Here is a 27,447-nt window from a genome sequence, read left to right on the forward strand (position 1 = left end):
TACATCTTCACCAGATTTCTGCCTTAAATCGTTTCCTTCACTACCTAAACGTAGCTGTTATAGAACTGACTCTGAAGACTCACCTAAAACTCAAAGATTTGCATGCCTCTGTCTCCTGAGTGCTAGGATCAAAGGCATGTACCACCAAGTCTGGATTTGCAGAACTTGCTCTATACCAGGTTGGGCTCAAACTCAGAGATCTGCTTTCCTCTGTCTCCTGTGGTTAAAAGCATGTACCACCATGCCTGTACCCAAGCATTTCTTTAATTTCTTTTCACAGGATCTTTATAAGTTCTGGATTGTAATTCATTCCAGATACAGTCAAGTTGTTAACTAAGAAGGGCCATCACAATCCATCTCTTGTCAATTTCATACATAATGATATCTCCTTATTTCTGAGCAAAATAATAACCATGTCATAATAATGCCTAACATAACTTTTCCTTGTTCAACTGCAAACACATAAACAATAAGCTTAGCTGGGTGGGATCTTGCCCCAGGTCACCACTCCCTTAATTCTATTTAATATCCTTAAACACAGGATTTAGCTCCATTCCACTTCCTGGTGCCCTTTTAATCTCCAAACCATACATTTTTGTATTATTCCTTTCTAAGCTAGCAAGCTTGATCAAGACACACTTCATAAGAGTGACCCACACCATAGAGTCTATGCTAGGCAGTTTTTAGATTTCCTTTGTTAATATAATTAATCTAAATCTCTTCTCCTTAGCCTCAGGCGAACACTTCAGACACGGGCAAAAAGCAGCCACATTCTCTACCCAAATATCACAAGAATTAACTCTAGGCAACATACTAAAACTCTTCTCCTCTAAAACCCCTTGAAACAGCTCCCCCCAAAAATTCTTCCATATTCCTACTAGGATAATAAGCCCCACTTAAAGCATTCTACTGCTTTCCAAATCCAAAGTCCCCAAATTCCCACTCCTCCAAGCAAAAACATGGTTATGCCTATTAGAACAATACTACAGTCCCTGATACCGACTTCTGTCTTAGGTTTTCATTGCTGTGAAGATATACCATGACCTAGGCAAGTTTTATAAATGCAAACATTTAATTGGGGCTGGCTTACAGTTTCTGGTATTTAGCCCATTATTATCAAGGTGGTTAGCAAGGCAACATGCAGGCAGACACAGTGCTAGAGGAGCTGAGAGTTCTATATCTTGATCTGAAGGCAGCCAGGAGGAGGCTGCTCCATGTTGCACAGAACTTGAGCACTAGGAGACCTCAAAGCCCTACCCGCAGAGTGACACACTTCCTCGAAGAAGGCCACACCTCCTAATAGTGCCACTTCCCATGGGCAAAGCATTCAAACACTTGAATATATGGAGGCCAAACCTATTCTAACCACCACAATTGCTTCATAGGACTTTAAACATTAGCTTATGTTTAGATACCTGGCTGAGGGATGCTCTGAAGTCCACTGACTTGTTTCAACAAAGAAACCATTTTACTTTAAAAAATTATAACAGTATTTGGCTTTCAGAACTGAAATCACTAAACTAAAAAACTAAAGCATTTAGTTTCAGAAAGCAATGTGTGGTTTTTTTGTCTATGGATTTGTGTAGCAGCACGAACACACACAGCCTAGACCGTGTGATGTCATATGAAAAATGAAAATGAATATAGTTATGAAAACATTCTGAGCATGGTATGAATGTACTACTGCAAACTGGGCTAAGAAAATGTGTCTGTGGTGACAGACTGAGTAACAGTTTAGAGAGAGATTAAAGCAAAAACTGAAAGGAAACCGCCAAAAGCATGTTTCTGGTATGATAGTGTAGATGGGAAATGAAGAAGCCTGCATAAATGACAACCATGACAGTGAAGGCAAGGGAGCATCACTCAGCAGGTGATAGCAGAGTCCTTGACAGTCAATGTCTGTTCTGGGAGAAAGAGAAGTGTTAAAGAGGATACAAACAGCTGGGCTAGATGGAGGTGCTGTTCACAGAGAGGCAGTGCCACACAATGAGTTCATGTCTAGACCTTTGGCCCTAAAGTGTCTGCAGAGCGGCCAGCGGTAGTATTCAGCAAGCAACCTTTGGAGATGGAAAAAAAATCTTTCCTGGTTGTTGCCCTGATAGTTGCAGCTGATGTTGCAAAGAAACACTGAGGGAAAAAGAGAAGCCTACAGCCACAAGTCTTTAGGGGAATCCCCAACATCTCTGCATGTCACTCATCACATAACAATGAGTGTTCAATTTTAAGAGATGGCAACTTAGAATCAGTTACGTTAGGAAAGAGTACGGCTGCTATTTCCAGAACATGGCAAACTCCAAAATCCTAAACAAAATTGCCCACCTCCAATTCTCCTCACCTCCAGACCAGCTTAAGTTTACAAAAGTTGGATCCACTCACCTGTCTGCAGAACAACAGCTCTAACAAGCCCCTGAGCAGATGGCTTGACCTGAATAACTTCTGTTCCACAGAAGAGCACGTGTTTCCGGTAGTCCTCCAAACTGTGCGATTTCCAGGGCATGGTGTTCTCCGTTTGGGGCAATGGTGTCTTTGTAACAGGTATACTTTCTCCTAAAGAAGGTTGCATTTTATTGATTCTGTGTAAACTCAGGTAGTTATTCAGAATGGGTGAGGGGCCAGTTTCAAGAAACTATAGAACCCAGAACCCATCCCATGAGTCGAATGACTGGACAGGGATGCCTGTGGCTCAGAGAATGATTCTAGCTTAAGTATTTGCTTAAACTCTACTTATCACTCCTATATGTGCAATGTGTGCTTTGTTAGATTATCACCTAACCATGTTCTATCACCTAGCTCTGTTCAGAGACTGTAAACATGTAATTGCTTATTTTGATTTGCTTTTCATTTGATCCTTTATCTATGAATGCACACACATTCCTGTTCATTAAAAAAAATGCCTTAAAGTGCTTATTCTGAATCAGAAAGTGCTAGGTGCTGGAAATATAATGATAATTCAGAGACAAAGCTCTGTCCTCAATCACAGCTCTTGTACACATTTTCCTGGTGACTCTTAACAAAGCCACTATTCCATGTGTCCTAGTTAGCGTTTCAGTTGCTATGACAAAATACCATGACCAAAAAGCAAGTTGGGAAGGAAAGTGTTTATTTGGCTTATACTTTCATGTCATAGTTCATCAGTGAAGGAAGTCAGGACAGGAACTCAAGCAGAGTGGGAAAATAGAGGCAGGAGCTGATACAGAGGCTACGGAGGGGTGTTACTTACTGGCTTGGTCTTTATAGCTTACTCAACCTGCTCTCTTAAATATTTATTATTTTATATATAAGAGTATACTGTAGCTCTCTGTAGACACACCAGAAGAGGATATCAGATCCCATTACAGATGGTTGTGAGCCACCATGTGGTTGTTGGGAATTGAACTCAGAACCTCTGGAAGAGCAATCAGTGCTCTTAACCACTGAGTCATCTCTCAAGTCCTCAACCTGCTTTCTTATAGAACACAGGACCACCAGTCCAGGGATGGCCTTTCCACAATGGGCTGGACCTTTCCACATCAATCACAAATTAAGAAAATGACGTACAGGCTTGCCTTTAAGCCAAAATTACAGAAACATTTTCTTAATAGGAGGTCCCTCCTCTGTATTGACTTTAGCATGTGTCAAGTTGATGTAAAACTATAAAGCACACCATTATCCCATGTTCTATAAAAAATATTTCTTCCCCTTGCCATTATAAAACAAATCCCAGCCTCTTGTTGCTAGATTTCCCAAACCCACAAGAGTTCCAATGGCCTCCCAGGCTAATCCCTATATAAACTTCAGCTGAGCAAGCCCCTTTCCAACCCCTCAGTCAAGCCCTCAGTGCTTTCTGGTCTTGGCTGCTGCAGTCTCTGTCCCCTTCTCAAGGGAGTTGATATTCTGCAAGACAGAATATTGAAGGCCCAAAGAAAACAAGATAGAAATTCAAAAGAAAATATTTCACAGACCTTAATTAATTAATTAATTAATATGGTCCATAATGCTTCCTAGTTCCCGGATTTAAAATATCCTAGAACAAAGTTAAAATCCCACCAGTCTTTTGTTGTGTCCAGTTAGCAAAATAATATGCCACCTTTCTAATTTAGAAATAGCATTATATTGATTATAGTTACATTTCTTTATTATGTCTCTAGGTAATAACTGAGGGCAAGAATGTTGCAATATAGAAATTTTTATACTCCTCACTTTACTCTATGACACATAATCGGTCCAAATATGTGTTCTCTGCTAAATGTATGTCTGAGCTAAATAAAAGCAAATACTTAGCTTATTCTGTTACAGTTCTTTCCAAGCCAGTTTCCTAGCATGGATTATGTTTACAAAGAAAGGTTTAAGAAGCTATATAACATTGTTTATTGCAGCCCTAAATATTCTCCACTAAAGCCCTTAAACTAGGAACTGTCCTTACTCCATTTTCCATTTAAAATAGCCATGATGTCCATTTACTGTGTAGATTTACCAATTGCATCCTAAATGACTCGCTAGAAGAGATAGGACATTTTGACAAGTCTCCAAATAATTCTGCCACATTATCTTTGAGGCCAACCCCTATAATAGGTAGATAATTACAAATTACTTCTTGACAAAACAAATTGATCCAGAATATGGCTTTGGTTAATATGACAATAGTACCTAGTTTCCTTTTATATACCCCAGTGACATTGGAGTCAGAGAAGTGCTGATCAGATAAAGTCACGCCAAGATACTGTTCAGGCAGATAAATTTACACAGAATTAACACTATTCATATACTCTTAAAAATCACAGCATGGGCCTTTCTGGAGAGTCCAAAAAGAGATGGATTCACCTGAAAAAACTTAGTGAGGGAGGAGGTGGGAGTATGTGTCAGGAGGAAGTAGCTTGATTGTGCACTCTCTACTACAGAGTGGGTGCCAGGGACCTCGAGACCTCGGCATCTGTCAAATAGAGATTCTCCCATGTCCCCACGGAGCTGGATGCCACTTCATGCTGACAGTGCTTGAAATGCCATGTTCTTGTTTATTGCATCGCTGGGACCAATTGACAGATCTGCCAGATCTGTCAGAGAAGCACAGTTTTCCTCTATCTGGCTGATCCCAACACAGTGCCTGGCACACAACAGGCATTTCAGAATGTGTACCAAGTAAACAGCTAAACAAGCAAGAGAAAGGGGGGATGAGAAGAAGAGAGGGAAAATGAAAGAGAGGGGAGACACAGAGTTCTGGTCTACCCATCGCTTACAAGGTTGGGTGGCAGAATATCAGTTCGGAAAGACTGCGGAGGAAAAAGCCTGTACCCCCATCTCATATTTCTGCATCCGCCCTGGAGTTCTAATCAATCAGTTCTCTCATGAGTAGAGGGAGGAGGAAGAATGTCATCATCTCTCCTATGAGCATCCCTAGGAGAAGGAAAAGGCCCTGGCTAGTAGCATAGATCCCAGGGAAGCGATGCCTGGGCTTGGGTGCTTTCCTTATGAAGCAGTGGTTCCCAATATGTGTCATTTATGACTTTGGTGTATTCCATTAACTCCAGAAACCTTCTTGGCCTCTCTCACTGCTGTGTCCTCAGTAGATTTTTCTGCTAATAAACTGGTGAAATCAGGGCATGAGCAGCCGAACAAATGCATCCAGATCTCAGGGGCACTACTCTGATTCTGTGTGTGTCTTGCCAAATTATTTCTCCTCTCTTGGCCTCATATTCACCCACCTCAAAAGGACTGCAGAGTAAATAGAGCAGTGTGTGCAAAATGTCACTATAAAACAGCAAACACTAGAACCAAGAAAATGGTAAGCATTCATGGATTTCCCCCCTCCCCTCTATCACGTGGCCCTTTGTGTTTCACCTCCTCCCTCTAGGGGGAAGCAAGGTCCTTAAAGGAGGCCATTGCCTCAGAAAAGGAGGCACAAAAGACAGGGAAGTTGGGAAATGACCTCTGAATAATCATTTGTAATCATGGATTCTACACACTTCTGGACAGTTAAAAAAAACAAAACAAAACAAAACCCTTCTCTTCTCCATGTCATCTCTGTCCTGCATTTTCATCCAAATTATCAGTCCTGAAAACCTAGGAGGAGGATCCAAAGGAGACTTATATACCACATATCCCTAAGAAAAGGGACCTGCACCTTAAAAGGCTATGAGAACACTCAATGCCATGGAAACTAGGTGACAGGCCCCAGACAGCCTCGGAGACAAGGGGGAGACTACAACCACGAGAAGACTTGGGTCTACCCTACCCCACCCTGATGTCCTGTAGGGCTTGAAACCTGAATGGAGTCAAGAATAACTGATGGCTTCACTGAGTTGAATCCAAACGAACACCAAAGGAATTAGAAAATAAGTCAGCTTTTCGCATAGCAGTGACAGTGGAAGAAACAGTTGTGCCAGCGAGCGGGTACTGAGGGAAGGGACAGCTGCACAGAGTGAAGGGTGATAGGGACAAAATGGTGACAGCAGCTTTCATTAGATTCATCTTCTTTACTCAAGTGACACTTTGTGTTTGGGAGCAAAGCCACCTCTCATATTGCTGATCACTGAGCCTCCCTGGTCTCTGTTCAGCTCTTCGTTTCTAAGTCAGTGTTTTAACAGCTCCTTGCCTAAGTTGTTTGATGCTTGATGATGAAGTGAGATATGAATGCTGTTTATGAAATATGTTACTGTAGAGATACTGGGAGTGTTTACATACTGATTTTACATGAACAAAATGGTTATATTTGCAAAGAGTTAGTTTGCAAATGGATAGGAGACGCATCTGAATTACATCTGTTAATTTATACCCTAACACTGACCTATTTCAGCCAGGAATCTGACTCTAATTTTATAGTGGTTCTGTCTGGGTCCTTTTCACAGTATGTGTGCTAGTGGGGCTCATTTCTATTATGAAATAAAATGTTTTAGTGCATGCTGAGATTTATGTTCTTTTGAAGAAACTAATAAGAAACAAAAAGTTATTTTCATATATATTTCTGTTTCACTGGGTCTGACTCTAAAATGGATCATTTACTTTATTTTTTGCACTCAGGATATGTGGATGTTGCTGCTAGTAAATAAGAAAGGCCCACTGACATCCAAGGACATTTAATATCACTTTTTTTAATTCTCTGGAACATTCTAGCTTGGCCTGAGACTCAAGGCAAATCCTGTATATCATGAAAGGGAAGAGACAGATGGGAGGCCCAAGCCTTCCTGCCTTCCCTGCCTCTGATGTCCCCGTGTCATGCTCTCTGTTGCCCAGTGAGAGAAGCAGCACACTCAAGCTGTGGAGACACATGGGGCAGAGGCCAGCCAATGGCTTTTATAGCTTGAGGTTTACACATTGGGTCCTACAGCAACACTCCGTGTACAAACCCTCATCACCACCATCACTAGGCAGGTAGACGCCAACACATTAAAGGAGACAGTTTGTAATTATACCAAACATATTTAGGCGTAGTACATTTTTTTTTGAGACAGGGTTTCTCTGTGTAGCACTGGCTGTCCTGGAACTCACTCTGTAAACCAGGCTGGCCTTGAACTCAGAAATCTGCCTGCCTCTGCCTCCCAAGTGCTGGATTAAAGGCTTGCACCACTACCACCCAGCAGTACATTTTGTCTCAATGTTGCACTGTAAATGTAAGATGGACTTGGGTTGAAGAATTTAGGAGCAGTCAATGGATTTCTGCTTCACCCAGGTCATGTTTGAGGTTTGTGTGCACTTCTTTCTTCATGTCTTTGTACCGTATGGAAAGAGGCAAGTTTAATAATTGGTCAGCACAAAGGACAAACACCTTTCGGGCGCACGCTTCTGATTAGCCTCTCCCATCAAATGTACTGCGCTACACAGTTTTCCCCTTAACTAAAGGGCAATTGTATAAACAACACCTTCCTGGTTATACAATTACAAGAAGACTTTAAAAGCTATAGGTGAATGAGGGAGCTTCCTGAACTTCAATGTGAGATCAACAGAGGGTGGAACTCTGAAGAACAGAGCAGCACACTGTCATCTGTGTTAAGGCTCTCTGGAATTTTCCAGTGTGTAGTTTCCTACCTATGGACCACAGCCAGGCCGATTTCTCCTCACTTCTGTGGGAGACCTGATGATTTTTTTAGGTTGTGCTCTCTTTGCATCCAGATGGAATCTGTCTGAGATTCATGAGGACACTGGATTGCCACCTGTTCACCTGCCCAAGCTGTCTTCTGCTCGCTCCTTCCTGCCACCACCAGGCAGCCAGAAATCCCATGAAATAGGACATGTTTCTTCTGGTTTCTATTTTTGGGTCTTAAACCTATTGTTAACCAGTTCTATCTGCTTGTGTGTTCTGTGTCTTTGTTTGACTAAAACGCAGAATGGCTCTCCCTTATCTTCTTCTTTTCCTAGTGAAGGGTGTGGTCCTAGCCAAATAGGGATAGTTGATCTGATTTGCTTGGCCTGCTGGGTAAGGAAGAGGATGCTGGGTTAAAATGGCCTACCTGTGAGCATTCCTTCATTCACCACACAACTCCCATCGATCAAGATAGCATCACAGGGCAGTGAAATTTTCCCTGGAAGAATGAGAATATCTCCTGGAACCAGGAGACGGGACTCCAGCTCCTGTAGACCTATGTGACAGCAAGAAGTTCTGTGACTATCTTGGCCTTTCCTTGCTTTCCCTTAAGAATGAAAACAACTACGAATTCTTATCTGCTTGTTTTCCAGTTGGGTAAGACCTATCCTACCTGTTCCTAAACCCAGGGCCCCTTTCCACTCAACTGAAAAATTACAAGGGAATTAGAATCAGGGAATTGTTTCCTGGGGCCTAGCAAAGGATGAGGAGCAGCAAGTTCCTGCTTGGAATCCGATACCCAGACAGGCTCTGTGCAAAGTAAAATTTTATAGCATTAGTCAAGAGGGAGGCTCCCTCTGGCTGCTATGTGTTCTCTCTGGACACTGAAACCCTGTGAGCACTTTAAGACTACATGGAAACTGTCTGGAGATCATCTGCTGCTCTCGTGGCAGCTCTTGGTTCCTTACACAGAACTGTGGCCACCCGACCCTGAACAAACTCAGAGCAAATCCCAAGAGTCCAGTCAGCATTAAAAAGCTCCATTCAAGCCTCAGTTCCAGATGGTAGCTTGCAATGTTTGGTGCAAGATCTTTGAGATATAACTAATTGAAAAAAAAAAGATAAAGGAATCATCAGTTTGCACATTAACATCCAACTACATGAAATATGTAGGAAAAGAGAGAATTTGAAGCTGAACTCTAAGAAGATGATAATGTAACCAAAGATTGGAAGAGGGTGAGGCCAGCCAGGCCTGGGGTGGGGAAGGTATCTGGAGTCTTAGCTTTCTTCAGTTTTATGAGTTACACGGCCTCAATTTGTCTCATTGTCTGGCTAGTCCTGGGTTCAGTCAGAAAGTAGCTTTGTCTGTGATAATAGTAGTCTGCTAGGAAACAGTGGGTAGGGAGACACTGGAACGAGCCACCTACCTTTGTCTCTTACTGTGATCGTGACCTGGACTTTGTTGTGCTCCTCCACAAGCTTGTGTAGCTTAACTGATTGCTGCCGAGAGAAAGGCAAGGCTTTACCGTATCCTGCTGACCACCCGACTGAAGCATAGTAAACCTTGAGCCTGCTGTCATACTCAAACATCCTGGGCAAATAGATGACTCAGCTGCCAGTTGTTCTTCTGTCTTTGGTCTTTGAGACAGAGTCTTGTTATGTAGCCCAGGCTGGCCTAGTACTCACTACGTAACTCAGGCTGGCTTCGAACTCAAAACAATCTGTCTTCCTCAGCCTCCAACTGCTGGGATTACAGGCATGTGTTCCACTACATTCAGCTTCTATTTTGGCTTTTGACACACCAACTCTCCTGCTAATACCCCTATCCTCCTGACATGGTTTTTGGAGTAACTTTCCCTGTTTATTTGATATAGCTTTACTATACACACACACACACACACACAAGACATAACTACAGAGTCCAGGACACAGGTAGAGGAACCAAGGTAGAAAAGCAAACCAGACAGGTTATGACCTGTCTGAGTTTGTTCTGTAATGACTGTCCCCTGGAAAGAGCAATCCCTGTAATCAGGCTGGAGTCATGCTCTAGATTTGAAATCCCAGTGCTAGTATAAATGAGACAGTCAGTCTATGCCACTTTTGCTCATCCAAAAGAGGAGATGGTAGCATATGGCTTTGGAGGAGGTATTGTAAGTTTTCAGCTAAGTCTTACAAAGCCCTCTGTGCAAGATCGAGGTGCTGAGAGCACATGTGTGTTAGCAATCACTCAGGGAGAAGCTGCCGGGTAAAGTAGGGTGACACAGTAACCAGAAAGTTGACTCAGCAACTGAGGTGGGACTGATTGAGATATATCTGTAAAAGGTGGAGGAGCTGGGAAAGACTCTGGAGAGGAAGCAGTCACTCCAAGGACAACATGGAGCCAGGAAGGCAGAGATAAGAAGGGATTCAGTCCACACACTCCCCATATCGACATGGTGAGGAGGGAGATGTGAGGACCGAGCCACATCAGCAACTGTGGACCAGGTGGTCAGCTGGGAGAGGTACCTGCTCCTTTCTAGTGGGTATCAGAGAACTGGATGTCTCTAAGTAGATGCAAGTCAAAATCCTGCTGTTGCTCTTCAAATTCAGTGTTAAACTAAGCCACATAGAACACTTTTTTCCCCCTTTTCTAGGTTAAATTACTTTGATCTATTCTTTGAGTAACTTTGAATGGTACAAATTTTGCCAGACTGATAAGCATTGTGCACAACTGTGTGAGAGTGCATGATGAGTTCAGTATTAATATTTATGCAAAGAAAAGAATGGGATTCACTTTAGTTCTATGTGCAAAACTAAACTTCCCAGTTTAAGTCAATAACGTGGAAGAAGTGAAGGGACTGTTAGCTACATATCCATCACTGTAAGATGACTCTTTGGGTCCTGACCATTGGAGCAGGCATCTATATCACCGGCAACTGAGTGAGTCAGCCAAGGTTCTGTGTAAAGGACCCTGATTTCAATCAAGGAGGTCTGACTTGCTCCAGTAGCCAGCCATGGACAGTGTGTGTGAAATGCTACCACAGAAGCTATAGCTTCTTTGGTAAATAGAATAATAACTAATTCTTGGTAACTAGTCAATAATCTAGATACATCTGAAGTTACCCTCAAGATTTAAAGTGTCATTCTGCTGGTTTGTTTAAATTGCTAGGGACCAAGCCTGCAAGGTTTCACTGAGATGTTTCATAAGATATTATAAAAGACTCAAATGATTATGTTTATAACCACTCATAATATCAAACAGCTACTACAAACTAACCACTGTGGTACACACTAAGGAAAAGATAGATAGATAGATAGATAGATAGATAGATAGATAGATAGATGATAGATAGATAGATAAATAGATAGATACATAGATACATAGATAGATACATAGATAGATACATAGATAAATATATAGATAGATACATAGATAGATACATAGATAGATACATAGATAGATACATAGACAGATAGATACCACAAAAATCCTATCTCTAACATACATAGAAACACAGAAGCCAAAAAGACTGGGGTAGAAAATGCTGGAATACTTTGCCACAATCATGCACTTATTAGGCATTGAGGGTGCCGATCAAACCCACATCCACCTGACTCCACACACATTCAGTGCTTTCGTTCTCTTCATGCTTAAAATAGCTCCACTTCCCTTTCAGCGCTGTTTTTCCTTCTCAACGTCTTTCACTTACTTTCTGTTCAGCAAACTCATTGAGTCAATGGCACGATAACTTCAGCTGACGGGGACACTAATCAACACATTTGGAAGTGGGGGAGCCTGAGTTAACAGCGCTTGACTGTAATTCTCAAACCTCATTATGCTAGGAAGCCAAATTTGTTTATCAGACTTAGCATTCTGGGGAGGCTGCCATGCTTCCATGCCTTTGCTCGGGCTACTCCCTAGAATATTCAGCCCAGTTTGCTCCTAGCAGTCTCTTTCTAATCATTCACATGAAATGCTGTGTAAATATGACCTCCTTCAACAAGGACCAGATCCAGGAGGAATCCAGTGCTCTGCTCCTGGTTTCACACCTGTGCTGGAGCACTGATAACTTCCATGACAGCTTCTTGTCCATTCTTCCCTATGAGGCAGGCAATTCCCAGCGTAGAAAAGGGGCCATGCATTCCTCTTTGTCCCCAGACTCTGTCACACAGTAAGCCCTCAGCAAAAGTGTATCTCATAGACCTAGAGTATTCTACATCTCCTAATAACTCAGGGATAGGCTAATGTAAGCATTCTCTTTGAGCTAATGTACTCAGAAACTATAAGCATGGGTTTCTATGACAACCAGCCAGCCAGGAGTAGGCAAGTGCTGTGATGCTTGCCATGGCTGCAAAGCTCATTGCCTGAATTTCATCAGGCCCCCTCTGGTTTCTACAGTCCCTCTTCAGTGGGACCAGGATCAGTTTTCACAGCTCATTTGCATGCTGTTGTTATTCCACATCTGTTGCTGGATATCTGTTTTAGCTGTGGCTGGATTTTCTCCAGAGAAAGTGGAAGTAGGGCATTAACTCATATGCCCCAAAGCCTTGCTAGATCCTGACTGAAGACAAAGCCAGAGGTGAGGGTGTCAAGGGGTGCTCTCAGTACCATGGTAGCAGATGCACTCACTGGTGGAGCCTAGCTAGACTGCACACAAATACAATTCAAAGGTTTGTACTTCTACCTGGCTTGCACTCTCCTAACTTCTTAGCAAGGGACTACAGCTCAAGTGTTTCTTAGCCTCGCTAAGGTAAGCTTTTACCAAGCAGCATAGCTTGGGGTAGGGCAATCAGGCAGGTAGATTACGACGCTCTTAGCTTTAATTTAGAGAAACAATGAACTCATCCTAAAGATTTAACTGTTCCTTTCTTTATTCCTGCTAGTCTCCCCCCCCCCCCCATCAAATCTTACTGTTTTGTCAAAGTCCACAGGTCAGTTTTGGGGAGTGTGCTCAATGCACTAGTGAGCATACTTGACTTGGGGGTCAGGAAACCCTGTTCACCATTTCTTATGTGGATGTGTTAGCCGGAGGGAGGTTATACCATTGCATGTGTCCCATTCTACATAGGTTGTGCCCAACGCCTGTATAGCATGGCTATGGGAACCTATTGTGACCTATGAAATCATAAGCAATGTTAATGGTTGGGGGTGCAGGGGACAGAAGTTATTAAAGGAAGTATGCTCACTTGGTGTGGCTTTGCAGGATGCCTTACTAGTTAGGTCAGTTAGGCTTTGTAAACAAATATCAGCTGCTAATGAGATTAGTGTCTGTTTTCTAATTCCTATTCTTCTTGGCTCCTTTGTAGTAGTGCTATTTAAGCTCCTGTTCTCATGTTACCCCCTATTTTGGGCAAAGTAATTTAGGGAATCTGTAAAGAAGAAGAGACATTTTAATTACATTTTTTTTTTTAGATTTATTAAATTGTACATGTACATCTGTTTTGCCCACGTGTATACACATGCACCACGTGGGTGTCTGGTGCTCCTGGAGGTCAGAAGAGGGCACCGGATTTCTTAGAACTGGGGTCATTGTTGGGTGTAAACTATCACGTAAGTGCTGAGAACTGTTGATCCTAGGTCCTCTACAAGATCAGCCAACACTCTCAACTACTAAGCCATTTGCCCAGCCACAAACGTTTAATTTGGATAAGGAGTTAAAAATTAAAAATTATCTAACTTTAAATATTGCTATGCAATACTTCCATCCAAGATTTTAAAATTCTATTTTGCAATGAAGCTCCTTAGCAAGAAGGTAAATAACTCAAAATAGCTTTAGGAAGTCCCTGAAACTGTCCCCAGATTCACTAGGCCCCTCCCTGTTACAATAAGCAACAAAATCTGAGAGTTTCTCTTCAGGCAAAGAGAAGCTAAGCTACAAAGGAGACTCTGAGCCCAGATGAGCTGCCTGGAGAAGCAGAAGCTAGCTGATCTGACTGAAAGAGGTTTAGACCAACTGAGTCCCTTGGAAAGGACACTTCTCCATTCTCTTGAGCTGCCTGCAGGTTGTACAGTTCCAAGTTCCCAACTTTATTTATGAGCTGTCACCCATGCTTGGGTGATACTTGGTGATGCAGCTGTCTTTGAATAACATCTGCTCCTGTAAGTAACCCTTCACCATATTCCTGTAAGTGATCCAAAAACACACTAGTTCACCCAGTTGCACTTTGGTGGTACCCATACTTTGGATTGCTGTGGGATCCCTGTCTGGGTGTGGATTTGGAAAAATCAATGATCTCGTGTATTTCTGATTAAAAGAATTATTTCAGTTGGAGAAAATTACATAGCAGCATCAATTAACATTCAAATATTATCCATCCTTGGGTCTAGCAGCCTGGCTTTTGGTTGCTATGCTAAAAAGAAAGAAATTAAAAGTAGTGTCTTGTGTCTTGGTTAATATGTGACTTGAGCCACTGCCCCTCCCCAGTCTTAAGAATAAGACTATTATCAATCCATGTAGCATTCCTCACATCTAACTCACACACATCAGAGTCCTAAACACATCCAGTGAAGCCTCCAGTTGATGATCAAACTTTGAAAAGATGTTTAGATCTATTTGGTATTCCTAAAACCCTATCCCAAAAGTGTCCCTATAATAAGATTGCCTGCTGCTGCCTTATGAATTGTGTGTGACATAGTTACTCCATGCCCCAGGTAGAAATTCTATGGGCTTTGCTTGTTCACCCAGAAGTAAAATATAAATGGAATCTAACCACAATTTCAATTCTTACCTGTCTCAAATCATACACACTCAAAACAATGGAGATAACAGTCAAGATGATGATAGCCACAGAGTATTCTATGTAACCCTGAGACAGCCACAGAGTGAGTGTAAAGGCTTGGAACACATAGAATGGATTTAAAACCTGCAGGTACAAAAAAATAGCATTTATGTGGTAGCAATAAGAATTATATCATTACATTATAGAATGTCTTTCCATTTTTAACAACATAAGATGACCTCTGCTTTTTATGAATTCACTTAGAACTCAGTTAACTTGAGAAATGCCAAGAGCATAGAATGTAATATGTTAGGAATAAAGTTTCTCTAAGCGCTCAGAGCCATACTGAAAAATTCCCTATTCTTATGCCCCCACCCCCAAAAATACTTTGCCATTTACAAAATCTAGCAATATGCCATTTATTCATATGCTGTGAGGCAGTTTCCAGGTTAAAACCCTCCATCTTAGGGGAAAACTTCCTGAGACAGAATATAAAGGGAAAGTAGAAACACAGCATATTTTAGGACAGGATGTTTAACAAGGAAGTGAAACAACAGGATGTTTCAGGAGGAGGTGAAACAGTCATCCTTAATGACAAGGAAGTGTCATTAAGACCAGAAGTAAACAACTAGGATAACTTCAGGAAGTTCCTGAAACTGACTGGACTCACCAGACCTCTCCCTAGGAATTTATAAGCAGGGAAAACTGCTAAGAGTAAGTAAATTGAGTTTCTTAGAAGATACTGTGACTAAGGATCCTGGAAGAAACTGAGATTAGCCAAACTGCTTAGATGAAACAAGACCAGCCAACTGTGGAACCTGGAAAAGGTTCAAACCTCCTGAGCTACTAGGAAAAGGCAATTTTAACCCCTTGTAGTGCATTCCAGGTTTCTAGATTTTGTGAGCTGTCTCACATGCTGGGGGAGGGGGAGAGAGCTACAGCTTCCTTTGAACCATTTATGTACTTATAAGTAACTGCTCACACATATTACTGTCAGTAACCCCAAGAAAACTCATTGGTTCACCAAATTAGACTTTGAGTGGTATGAGTGGTTTGGTCAGTTCCCTATCTGAGGTGAGTAGATTTTCACTCATGTCTGCCCAGCAATGGGACCATGAAACACCATAGCAGAGGAAAAACATAATTCAGCCTTATTCAAAAATCATGGGCACATCTTTCATCTTCTCACATGCTGCAGATTTAGCCTGACTCTGCTATGAAAATGAAGTCTTCTTTTATCTGGGCTATTTTAAAATAATACTATTTCTGTCACAGGTCATAGTAAGATCTTTTTAGAGGCAACAAAATCAGTGTGGTTCCTTCCCTTGAGCCCAGAAGGACCCTGGGCAGCAGTGCCTTTTGCAAGGATTTATGGAACATCATTGGGTGATAATGTCACTAACTCCGAAGCTGATCTACCACAGCATACTCAGGTGTCTCCATAACACTGTCAGCTCTTTTAGTCACCCTATTTCCCACTCTGATCTTCCTGGCTCCTTTGAATGATTACAGCAGAGAGCTGGAGTGAAGCTCAGTTGTGCAGTACCTGTTCAGACCCTGGTCCAACTTTAGTGCCAACTAACTAACTAACTAACTAACTAACTAAGCAGGAATGTCTCTGACTCTGTTGCCTGCCTTGAAGACTTTTCCCCCTACTGGGATGCCCCATGCAGCAGATGTTGTAGTCTTAATGCAACTCCATATGCCAAGGCTGGTTGGAATTCATGGGAGACTTCGCCTTTTCTGAACCGAAATGGAAGACGAGTAGATGGGGGGAGGATAAATGACTGAGAGGAGAGGAGGCAGGGGAAAAAGAAGTTTGGAGGTCAATCAATTAATTAAAAAAAAATCACAACAGAAAGAACAAATCCCAGGAACTGACAGAAGTTTCCACAACACAGAGACAACAATAACGAAAGAGCACACTAGGATAAAGCAAGAATCCTGTTCTCGAGGAAGCAGCCTTTTTATCCTGTTAATAAATTAGATGAAATACTTGCTAAAACAGGGGAGCCCTTTCCAAACACTGCTTCCTGTAATCCTCTCACACACTGAATAAAATTCTACTTTGCTCCTAACAGTGCACTGATAGCTACTTAATAAGTTAACAAGGCTACATACTAAGGGCTGCTCAAGTCTCTGGATATTATTTATAAATTTAAAAAGCTTTTGTTTCTTGGTGTTTTTATTATTCCCATCTCGACTGCTTTACTTACAAATTATAGCTCTTGAGTTCACTTGGCATAAAATGCTCTAATTATAGATTATGTACTAATGATAACATGATTCTGAGTTTGTAGAAATACAGTGGAAAATTGCTTAAATATTTCTTCAGAAGAAGCAGCAGCAGCATAATTAATTTAACCCCCTTATTCAATATCCATTCCAACTAAATGTGAAGTAATTTACTCCCTCCCCCTGTTTTTTTTTTTTTTTTTTTTAAATTTTACTAAGGTTCTGGCTCCTATGTGCTAAAACATACCAGACTCCTTTCAAAAATGATCACTGATACTTGGGGAAATCATTCGCAGTTTTCCAATGCATTTTGGTGAGAGGTTCAGGAAGCAGCCTGCCTTCCCCTAGCTGGGGAGGCTGTGCACACGTGGGGGGTGGGGTGGCAGAATAGGTGTGAGGGAAAGCTCTGCACCCGCTCCTGTTGGCTGGGAATATAACGTTACTCTAAAAACTAATGCTGAAATAAGAATAGCCTGGTGTGTGCTCCAGAAATAGAACAATGGTGGATAATATTTCATATTAGACAGATGCAGCCATTCTAAAAAAAAAAAGAAAAAGAAAGACCATTTTATGAGTTAGAAAGGGGCTAAAAATATGCTCAGCTGGTGGGATTGCTCAGTGGGTAAAGGCACTTGTCAGTGCAAACCTGGGGAACCTGACTCAATTCCTGAAATGCACGTAAAGGTGGAAGGACAGAAGGAAGTCAAAGTTGTCCTCTGACCTACACACACACCAGCCTTGATACATGAACCCATGTGTGCCATCTGCGTATTTCTATCTCATATACCATGCCTAAATGCAGATACATATAATGATGTTTTTATAAATAGGAATTACAGAGCATTGTGCATACCCCAAAAGCAGCAGCCTGAATCAGAGATAAACAGAACCAGGTAGTAGCTCAGTGGTAAGGGGACTGAGGACAAAAAAAAAATCTTGGGCAGGAAGCTGAAACTAGGGCTACCGTAAGAAGCAGAGGAAACATTATGCTTGCGGCCCCAGTGTAAAGGCTGAAAACATAGGGAGGGTAGAGTGGGGGAGAACAGAGTCTACAGTATAACCATGGCCTATTCCAAGCCCCACACAGAGCAGAAGACCTGGAGACTAGTCACTAAGGGGAGAACACTGTTGCCTCCTATATAGGCTTGGCTCTGACCAATACACGGGGACCAGGCTGAGACAGGCACAAAACCGTCAGAGAGGAACTGCAAGAACAGAAAGTAGAAGGGGAAATGTCCTCACTTAGTTGACTTACACAAAAGAACGAATAAAAATTTCAGAACACGTGATATCTTTTTAAAAAAATAACAAGACATCATACTCAAAGAGAAATAGTAAAAATAACTTGTAAAGGACCAAAAACAATACAGCTCAAAATCTTAGGGGTCATAAATGAAATGATGTGGCTCTGTGGTAAGACTGAATACTTTTGGCCTCTCTAGAGAAACTCACTTGTTGAAGCTCTGACCCCCCAGTGTGGTGATGGTTGGAAGAGAGGCTTTGAGAGATAACTAGGGTCACTTGTTGAAGCTCTGACCCCAGTGTGGTGATGGTTGGAAGAGAGACTTTGAGAGATAACTAGGGTCACTTGTTGAAGCTCTGACCCCCCAGTGTGGTGATGGTTGGAAGAGAGGCTTTGAGAGATAACTAGGGTCACTTGTTGAAGCTCTGACCCCCCAGTGTGGTGATGGTTGGAAGAGAGGCTTTGAGAGATAACTAGGGTCACTTGTTGAAGCTCTGACCCCCAGTGTGGTGATGGTTGGAAGAGAGGCTTTGAGAGATAACTAGGGTCACTTGTTGAAGCTCTGACCCCCAGTGTGGTGATGGTTGGAAGAGAGGCTTTGAGAGATAACTAGGGTCACTTGTTGAAGCTCTGACCCCAGTGTGGTGATGGTTGGAAGAGAGGCTTTGAGAGATAACTAGGGTCACTTGTTGAAGCTCTGACCCCAGTGTGGTGATGGTTGGAAGAGAGGCTTTGAGAGATAACTAGGGTTGCCTGTGTCCTGAGAAGCAAGGACTTGACCTCTTTCATGAAAAGAGACACGGAGATGGTGGTCCACAGGATGGCAAGACCTCTCAGCATGGTCTGAGTATTCAGCCCCTTGACCGTGGACTTCTACCCAGTCTATGGGATTGTGTTGTAGTATCCTGAGCAGATGAAGATACCATACTACCCCGCTATGAAAACTTAAGATGACCAAAGAAACAGGATATTACAAAACAGAAATCTGACTTTCACTGAGAAGTGTATTTAAACATAAAATAAGGGGTTACTGGTAAGACTGTTGGGTAGGTAAAGGCTCTTGCTATCACCTCTAAGAACTAGGGCTTGATCCCTGAGACCAACTTGGTGGAAAGGGAGAACAGGCTTCTGTCAATTGTCCTCTGACCTAAACACACACACACACACACACACACACATGCACACACACACATGCATACACACACATACACACAAGTGCACATGCCAACAACAATGTACAAGCACATGTACATATACAGACACACACACACAAAACTGTTCTCAAACACATAGATAGATAGATAGATAGATAGATAGATAGATAGATAGATAGATCGATCAATAGATAGATAGGTGATAGATAGATGGATGTAATAAATAAAGAGGCAATTGAAAATGATAGGTTAGATGTTGATATCGTGTGCATTTGCTGATATAAAATAGAAAGGATTAATAGACAGAAAAATTATGGGTTAGTATCAAGAAGCAGTCACATGAAGCACACACAGCATTCCCACTGAGGGTACAAATGTTATTTGCAATCTCACCGAGGCCAAGACATTAAGAAACAGATCCTCTTTTTCAAAAAGAAGAGAACTCTCTAGTTACCTGTTTAACAAGCAGCTTCCATATGGGTTGGATCTCCACCTCGATCGAGTTGGGCCCACACACTAACCTTCTGTGAGAGATTGACCATCTGTTAGTCTCAGCCCACAAGCCCAGGCACAAGTGAGCACAGGCAAGCTGACCACAAGCTACCCACCCCTCTGTTCTTTAGGCGTCTTGTGCCTTGGTAACCACTATAGGCTTACATCATACTGAACCATGAGTATCATTTTAAGGTGAAGTCGATGCATGATTAAGAGGTTTGATTTTTTTTTCCTGTTTTAAAAATATCTTTGATACAACTGAGGTCGTCAAAATGGAATTAGAAAGGGCTTTTAGAAAAATAACTTGACTGCATCCTAACAGCAGTTGAAAAGAAAAAATTCTGAAGATATTTCTAGACTTATCAGGCATTCAATTTATCCTAGACATCAATGATGGTGTCTGTCTTACCCTGGAATTTCTCACAAGAGGTCCTTATAGGATGAACCCATTCAATCCACCAGAGAAAGAACAAGTACCCAGGAAGGTGCTGTATGGTGCTCATGTGTAACTGTCAGGACACATGACAACTGCAAAGAATGGCCCCTTGTGTTTGGATGTGTCTTACAATTTTTAAGTTCTTGCAAAACATACATTTGATCCTTACAATATTCTACAGAGTTCTAAAGGGTTTATCTTGCCAATAGGGAAAGTTGTTGACTGTGGGTCTTTAGCTAATATTAATATTAATTAACAGCTAATACTAATTACAAGCAAGGGACTTTTAAGCATCATATTAACAAATACTTCATATTATCACTACTTATAAAGGAAACTGAAGTTTGAACAAAGTAAGTAGCTGTCCTAAGTTCTTAGAGCCAGAAAGGAAAGCTCCTCCCAACCATGGCCTCTATGACATCACTTCCCAACTCCACCTCTGGGAATGTCATCAGGGACATTCTCCATGAGGACTCTTTCATCTTGCTAGTGTATAAAACAGAATTGACTTCAAGTTCATCTGCTTTTTAAAGCATGTTACACCAACATGAACTATTGCTTACTGGGGACAGAGATGACTCACATTGAGCTCTTCTAACTCTATAATGTGGGGAAACGCTGAGGCTCAGGGATGAAGAGGCAGAGAAGAAGAGCTCTGTGAATTTGTGAACCCTAAATCTCACTCTGGAACCTCCGAAGACTTGAACTCAAGCTGTGTTGAGTGGGTGACAATAAGTTATTGGCCAATTGTCAGAACCCCTCTGGACTTGGCACTTGGTCCACCCCTCCTCTGCAGGCTATGCTCTCCCTATACTCTTCCCTTTGGAAACGTTGCTCAGCCTTTAAAAGGCCAACCTGACAACCAAGCTGTGCAGCTTAGAACTGTGAGAGTGAGCAGAACTAGCTCTACAGCCAACCAAGCCTCTGCCCTTGCTCTTCCTTGTCCTAGGCCCCAGATTCCTTGTATCTTTGCATGACTTGGCATGCCTTGCTCCACTTGGTCCTCAAAAGAGGACCTTCTTCTGGAGACCCTCCCTAGCAATCCTATTCAAAACAGCCACTCTCCTGGGCCATAGTAGAGCATTTACCTAGTACGCACAACACCCTCGGTTTGCTCCTATGACAGGGGGAGGGGACTATCCTCACTTTCCTTAACTTCTTTAACCTACCTTATTTTTCTCTATAGCATATATGACTACCTGAACATATAACTTCTTCCTAGGTATGTGTGTGTACATGTGTGGGCAGGTGCATGTGCACATTCACATGTGTATGCAGAAGCCTTTCCTTAGAGGCTGCTCACCTTTATTTTTAGACAAGGTCTCTCATGAAACATGCCATGTAGCCTAAGCTGACTGGCTAGTAAAACTCAGTACATGTCTCTAGCATCTCCAAGTACAGAGATTACAAAGAAGCACCACCATGATTAGCTCTTTTTACATGGCTTCTAGAGATCACACCCACGTCTTCACGCCTACCAGGCAAGCACTTTATCAACTAAGCCCATACCTCATTTTTCCAATGTTTTAATTAATGTTTCTGCCATTATAATAACATAACCTTTTACGGGACATTAATAGATCCCCAAGAGCTCAGATAGAGCCGAACACATACTTCATAATCAAGAATTATTTGTATAAATTAATGGATATCCAAACAGGACGTGGGAATGAACCTGGGTTCCCTCATCTAAAGAAATGAATTTGATAAAATATACCTAATAAAATTGTGATCAGTGTCTTAGTGAGATAAATATGTGAAGCCATTGTCAGGAGTGCGCCAAGGACATGACAAATCCCAGGTAAGTGGGAGCTGTCTTTGAAGTGTGACTCTGTCAGACACAATTAAATATTTTTCTCTCCTTCAGCAACACTTTATATTTTGGTAACGCCACTTACCTCATTGAATTAAAACATATATATTTACATGTTTTTCTCCTTAAGTCCCATGAACTGTTTTGAGAGTGTTCCCAGAATTGCTTTTCTAGGATCTGGGGCTAGACATAGCGTATGGTCTCAAAAATAATCCCCTAAAATTCTGGGATTAATGACAGTCATGGAGGCCCACGTCTAGAGGACATTCTCCTCTGTCAACGTTGAAAGCCCTGGTGCATAGCTAAGGACAGACTGAGATTACAGAAAGCCAATTGAGAATGTAAGCTGAGGTCTTATGTTCTTTGTCTCTCCTTGTCTGGTGAGATGGTGCCTGAAATTGCCATTGGGGAAAGAGCTCAGGGCCTGGAGAAGTGAAGCATGGGATAGTGTGGGTCAAGCATTGCCGGTGAATGAGGTCTTGGGTTCATCTGGGCCAGGAGGAAGTCACAGCCAATCTACTCATTTATGCCTTGTCATTCCTACTGACCTTCACCAAGAAAAATTCTCGTTTGTTTAGAGATTGTGTACCCATTTCAATCTCAGAGCCAGCCTCAGAGAATTCTCATGAATGTTGGCAGTGGTGAGGCAACCAGAAGTATTAGGCTTGAAGCCAAGACACATAAGGAAAGGTCAAGGATTATATTCTACCACAAAAGGTCTGATGAGGTGGCAGAGGAGCAAGGCAGAGGTCATTCTGTGTGGCCTCACCAGACAGTGTAGGCCAAACACGGTTAAGTAGGATTGCCTAACATCTGTCACTATACATTAGGGGAGAGACTGCTAAGATGGCAGACATCCCCCGTCTCAGAGGATGGATCTTGACCAAGTCCACAACTGAGACATCAAGAAGGGAATTGCATACTGGTTGTAGCTGGCACTTCTAGGTTCACAAGGGGTTTTCTCCAATTCTGAGATATTCAGATCATATGGTGTACTGGCTAGTTTTGTGTCAACTTGACACAGCTGGAGTTATCACAGAGAAAGGAGCTTCAGTTGAGGAAATGCCTCCATGAGATCCAACTGTAAGGCATTTTCTCAATTAGTGATCAAGGGGGAAAGGCTGGTAGTCTTGGGTTCTATAAGAGAGCAGGCTGAGCAAGCCAGGGGAGGCAAGCCAGTAAAGAACATCCCTCCGTGGCCTCTGCATCAGCTCCTGCTTTCTGACCTGCTTGAGTTACAGTCCTGACTTCTTTGATGATGAACAGCAGTATGGAAGTGTAAGCTGAATAAACCCTATCCTCCCCAACTTGCTTCTTGGTCATGATGTTTGCACAGGAATAGAAATCCTGACTAAGACATATTGGTACCAGCATAGTAGAGTATTCCTGTAACAACCTGACCATGTTTTGGGAGGACTGTGGAAGGACTTTGGAACTTTGGGCTTGAAGATCCATTGGTTGTTAAGAGTTTTGTCAGATGTTGTATAGGAGCTTGGAAGATAATGTTAAGAACAGTGCAGAAGATGGAGGTCTGGCTTGTGAAATTTCAGAGGGAAAATTAAAGACTCTTTTCAGGGCCATTGCTGTTTTGATTGTGAAGATTCTGTAGTTCTGGTTAGCTGGGGCTGAAAAATCAGCTGTGATTAACAAGATACCAGAACTACTAAAGCAAAAACTTTGCATTACTGGCACTATTGATGCTGGTTAGCTGGAGCTAAGAAATTAGCGGTGATTAAGAAGAGATCAGCATCGTTGAGGTGACATCTTCTGGGAAGTGTTTTCTGAATGCACAAAGAGGCTGTGTTCCAGAGATAGCCAAAGTTGTACTTTGTGCTGTGGCTGGACTTGGTAATGTGTAAGAGTCACCCAGGTGGTATTGGTTTTGAAGGCATGAAGCGGTCACGCAGAGCAGCTGAGGCTTGGCACTGTGAGAGGCCATGGAAGGCCATTGGTGAAGGTGCAGCCTCATTTGCAATTGACTGCCCAGGATTGAAGGAGTCATGCGGTGTTTTGGAGATGCCAGTACCATGAGATGACCACCAAGACCAGCAGCAGTGGAGTACAGGCATCTGGAGCCTAGGGGATGCCGCGTGTGCTACAAAGGGCATGGCTGGAGAAGTGACCCAAACCCTTGGAGGAGCCCAGAAGATTGTGAGTTGGATCCCAGACATTGGATGGTTAGAGATTGATTTTTGCTTTTGATTGTGACTGTGCCCTGATATTTTCCCTCTTGAAGGAAGAAACTATTTTAGTGGAGCCCACAGTTAAGAGACTTTTAATTGTAAAAAGACTTTGGATTTTAAAAGAGATGGATATTTTAAAGAGACTGAAAATTTAAGAATATGTAAAGACTGTGGGACGTTTAGAATTATTTAGACCTTGGGGATGAATAAGAATGTAAGGGTTGAGGCTTACTGGTGATTTGTTTGTATGTCAAGTTGACAAGGGGTCAATTGTACTGGCTAGTTTTGTGTCAACTTGACACAGCTGGAGTTATCACAGAGAAAGGAGCTTCAGTTGAGGAAATGCCTCCATGAGATCCAACTGTAAGGCATTTTCTCAGTAATCAAGGGGGAAAGGCCTCTTGTGGGTGGTGCCATCTCTGGGCTGGTAGTCTTGGGTTCTATAAGAGAGCAGGTTGAGCAAGCCAGGGGAGGCAAGCCAGTAAAGAACATCCCTCCATGGCCTCTGCATCAGCTCCTGCTTTCTGACCTGCTTGAATTACAGTCCTGACTTCTTTGGAGATGAACGGCAGTATGGAAGTATAAGCCGAATAAACCCTTTCCTCCCCAACTTGCTTCTTGGTCATGATGTTTGCGCAGGAATGGAAACCCTGACTAAGACATATAGAATGTGTGAATTCTGAAATACCAAACATGAATGGTTTATAGTATTTTCTTTTGTGGGATAATTCACAAAGGAAAATACTATAAACTCTTTTCAGCTTGCTTTGTTTTCCCTTTACTGACTCAAATGAATACATCAATATATTCCTCAAAAAATTGCCAGAGAGCTTGGTGTGTGGCTCTGGAGTCCTCTTAGACTAGAGTCAGGATCCTTAATGAGGAAGCAGGGGATGCTACAATCACTACTGCACTACTCAAACTCCAGCCCTGCACTCTGCTTTTGCCTATTCTTTCCTCTCTGTGAGAGCATCTCTGGCAGGAAAGATTCCTACAGTTTTCCAGAAACTCAGAAGGCCAAGCAGGAGATTCCAGAATGAGTCACTTCTGTAGGAAAGCAAATTGAGAAACCTCCTGAGTGATGTTGCTGGCCAGTCACTCACTCCCTTGAAATTCCTGCTTTACAAAAGGAGGGAGGTCTAGAATGCACAGGCTCACCCAGTGCAGGGAATTTGTATATAATTACTCAGTCCAGTAAATGTGTTGGTCTTAGAAATCCCCCATTACAAAACACTTTGGGAGTATTTTCAGAGGTTTTTTCCAGAAGAAATCTACATGTATGTAGTTGAAATAGTGATATACCCAAACTCCATGTCTCTAAATGGCATGTAACAACAGTCATTTAGCTTTTCACCCTGGTCCTCATCTGTACCCTGTCTGTCTGCTTCATTGCTGAAACCACAAACTTCCAGCTAGCCGGGATAGCTCTTACAGAATTTCAGTTCTCAATATGAGCTGGTGAGGTGCTCTCAGGAGTCTCTGCTGATGAAGATGCCCAGGCATTCCATAAATGAAAGACCAGGAGGGGAAGAAATAAAAAAAGGGCATGAGGAATTGCAGGAAAGGCACAGAACGATCTTAGCATCCTCTCCTCCATTTTGCCTGCAAGACTCACTGCTTATACTCACTGCTGTCTCCACAGGGCTTGCCTCTGAGACACACACTGGAGTTAGATGACTTTATACTTCCATCAGACCCAGACCAACAAAGCTGTGGGCTTGGAAATTCCAATTTATTAAAAAGACAACATTAATCTCAAATTGTTTGGTTTTATCAAATTATGTTTTAAATGAAATATAGGCAATATCTTGATAACTAATTCCTAGTTGAGTGTTAGGTTTTGAGAGCATATTTTCAGCTTCAAGGAGAGTGGATAAGGCTTTTCTCCTATTCTCTGATCAGCCATCACTTGCTCCTTTCTAGGAAGATGATATGGGAGGCCGAGTGTGTGCATGCATGTGTGTGTGTGAATTTGGATCATTTTCTCAGTGTGTGAATTTCAAAAGGTGTAAGGGTAACCATGATTTCTCTTTCAGGTTTTGCTCACAGAAAGACCAGAGCTGTACCACAGCAAAGTCCCGTGGTAGTACCAACTTCTCTTTCCTTCCTTCCTCCATCTGACTTCCATCTTCCTTCCTAGTTTATAGCTGATCTTTTCATAAAACAACTTTCTATCAGTGTAGCTTTCACTGGATCTTTGGCTGCCCATCACCCACATTCCTTTTCTGGGTCCCTAACAAGCATGCCTGCTTCTCCTCAAAAGAAAGGACAAAGTTGAGAATTGAGCTTGGTCCGGAAGAGCCACAAAACCAACAGTGGGAGGCACTTCCCAGCTTCTCCTTTGGTGTTACCATATTGATGATATGCTGTGGAATGAATATTTCCACCATAGAGACTGGAAAACTCTGGCTGTCAAAGTTTTGGTCCCTTCTGCAGTCACCAGTGAGGTGACTGTCTAGAATTATTTCAGGCATACCACCAGGCAGTTTCTTTTCTGTTTTCGGGGCCTAAACAAAGGGCCAGGAACAGGACAGGCTGAATGAGAAAGGTAAATGGGTGTCCTAATCCTGTCCACTAGAAAGGCTTGTGGATATTGGGTAGGTGTGCTGTTTTTACAGGACCCCATTCTTGTGACAGGAGCTGTCAGGGAACCTGTCCAGAATGGCTGTGATGATGCAAATCTGAGTTTAGCCCAGAGAGGTTAAGATCAAGCCAGCTCCTGAGACAGTTTACCTATTCATTTTATGATGTCTTTCTAGCATCAATGAAGTCCACCCTCCTGGTGGCCTGATAAGCTTTTGATGCTGACAAGTGAGACCTATGGATATCCTAGGTCTTCTCTCTGCCTGACTGCCAGGAATCCCATGGAAAAGTGTGCATTTCGGTCCTATATCATGACATCTTGTCAGACTTTCGCAAGTCCTCCTCCCTTCTTCTCTTGCAGTGAGCTCTTGTTTTTTTAATGAAGGAAAGCTCAGCACCAGTTACTGAATTCGCACACCCTCCAATCAATCAGTCATTTCTGATTTCCCTGCAAAGGCCCCCAACTCACTCTAAAATGAAGGGGAACTGCGTAACATCGCCAGCTTTTTCTGTCCTTCACTCTGGAATGCCTACAACATAAAATATGCCTCTGCTTATGAGATTATTTCTCTATTCTTCATATTTGGGATACTGTACTCTGTCTTGCTTATTA

The 27,447-nt window shown here is 42.3% G+C and overlaps 1 protein-coding gene across 4 annotated transcripts in view; it reads right to left on the reverse strand.

The window, feature by feature from the left end:
• Positions 1–27,447, reverse strand: part of Atp13a5 (ATPase type 13A5) — a 148,277-nt gene that overhangs the window by 88,757 nt on the left and 32,073 nt on the right. For 2 of the 4 annotated variants that reach the window (XM_006522196.4, NM_175650.4), the window contains exons 6-10: positions 19,779–19,848; positions 14,702–14,836; positions 9,421–9,493; positions 8,421–8,549; positions 2,377–2,547 (exon numbers count right to left, since the gene is read on the reverse strand). In XM_006522196.4, the coding sequence (XP_006522259.1) occupies positions 2,377–2,547; positions 8,421–8,549; positions 9,421–9,493; positions 14,702–14,836; positions 19,779–19,848 (578 nt within the window). The remainder of the gene's footprint in view (positions 1–2,376; positions 2,548–8,420; positions 8,550–9,420; positions 9,494–14,701; positions 14,837–19,778; positions 19,849–27,447) is intronic. The other 2 variants (XM_006522197.4, NM_001284375.1) reach the window with 2 other exon arrangements.

The sequence above is a fragment of the Mus musculus genome, chromosome 16 (genome assembly GCF_000001635.26).
Source record: "Mus musculus strain C57BL/6J chromosome 16, GRCm38.p6 C57BL/6J".
NCBI lineage: Eukaryota > Metazoa > Chordata > Mammalia > Rodentia > Muridae > Mus > Mus musculus.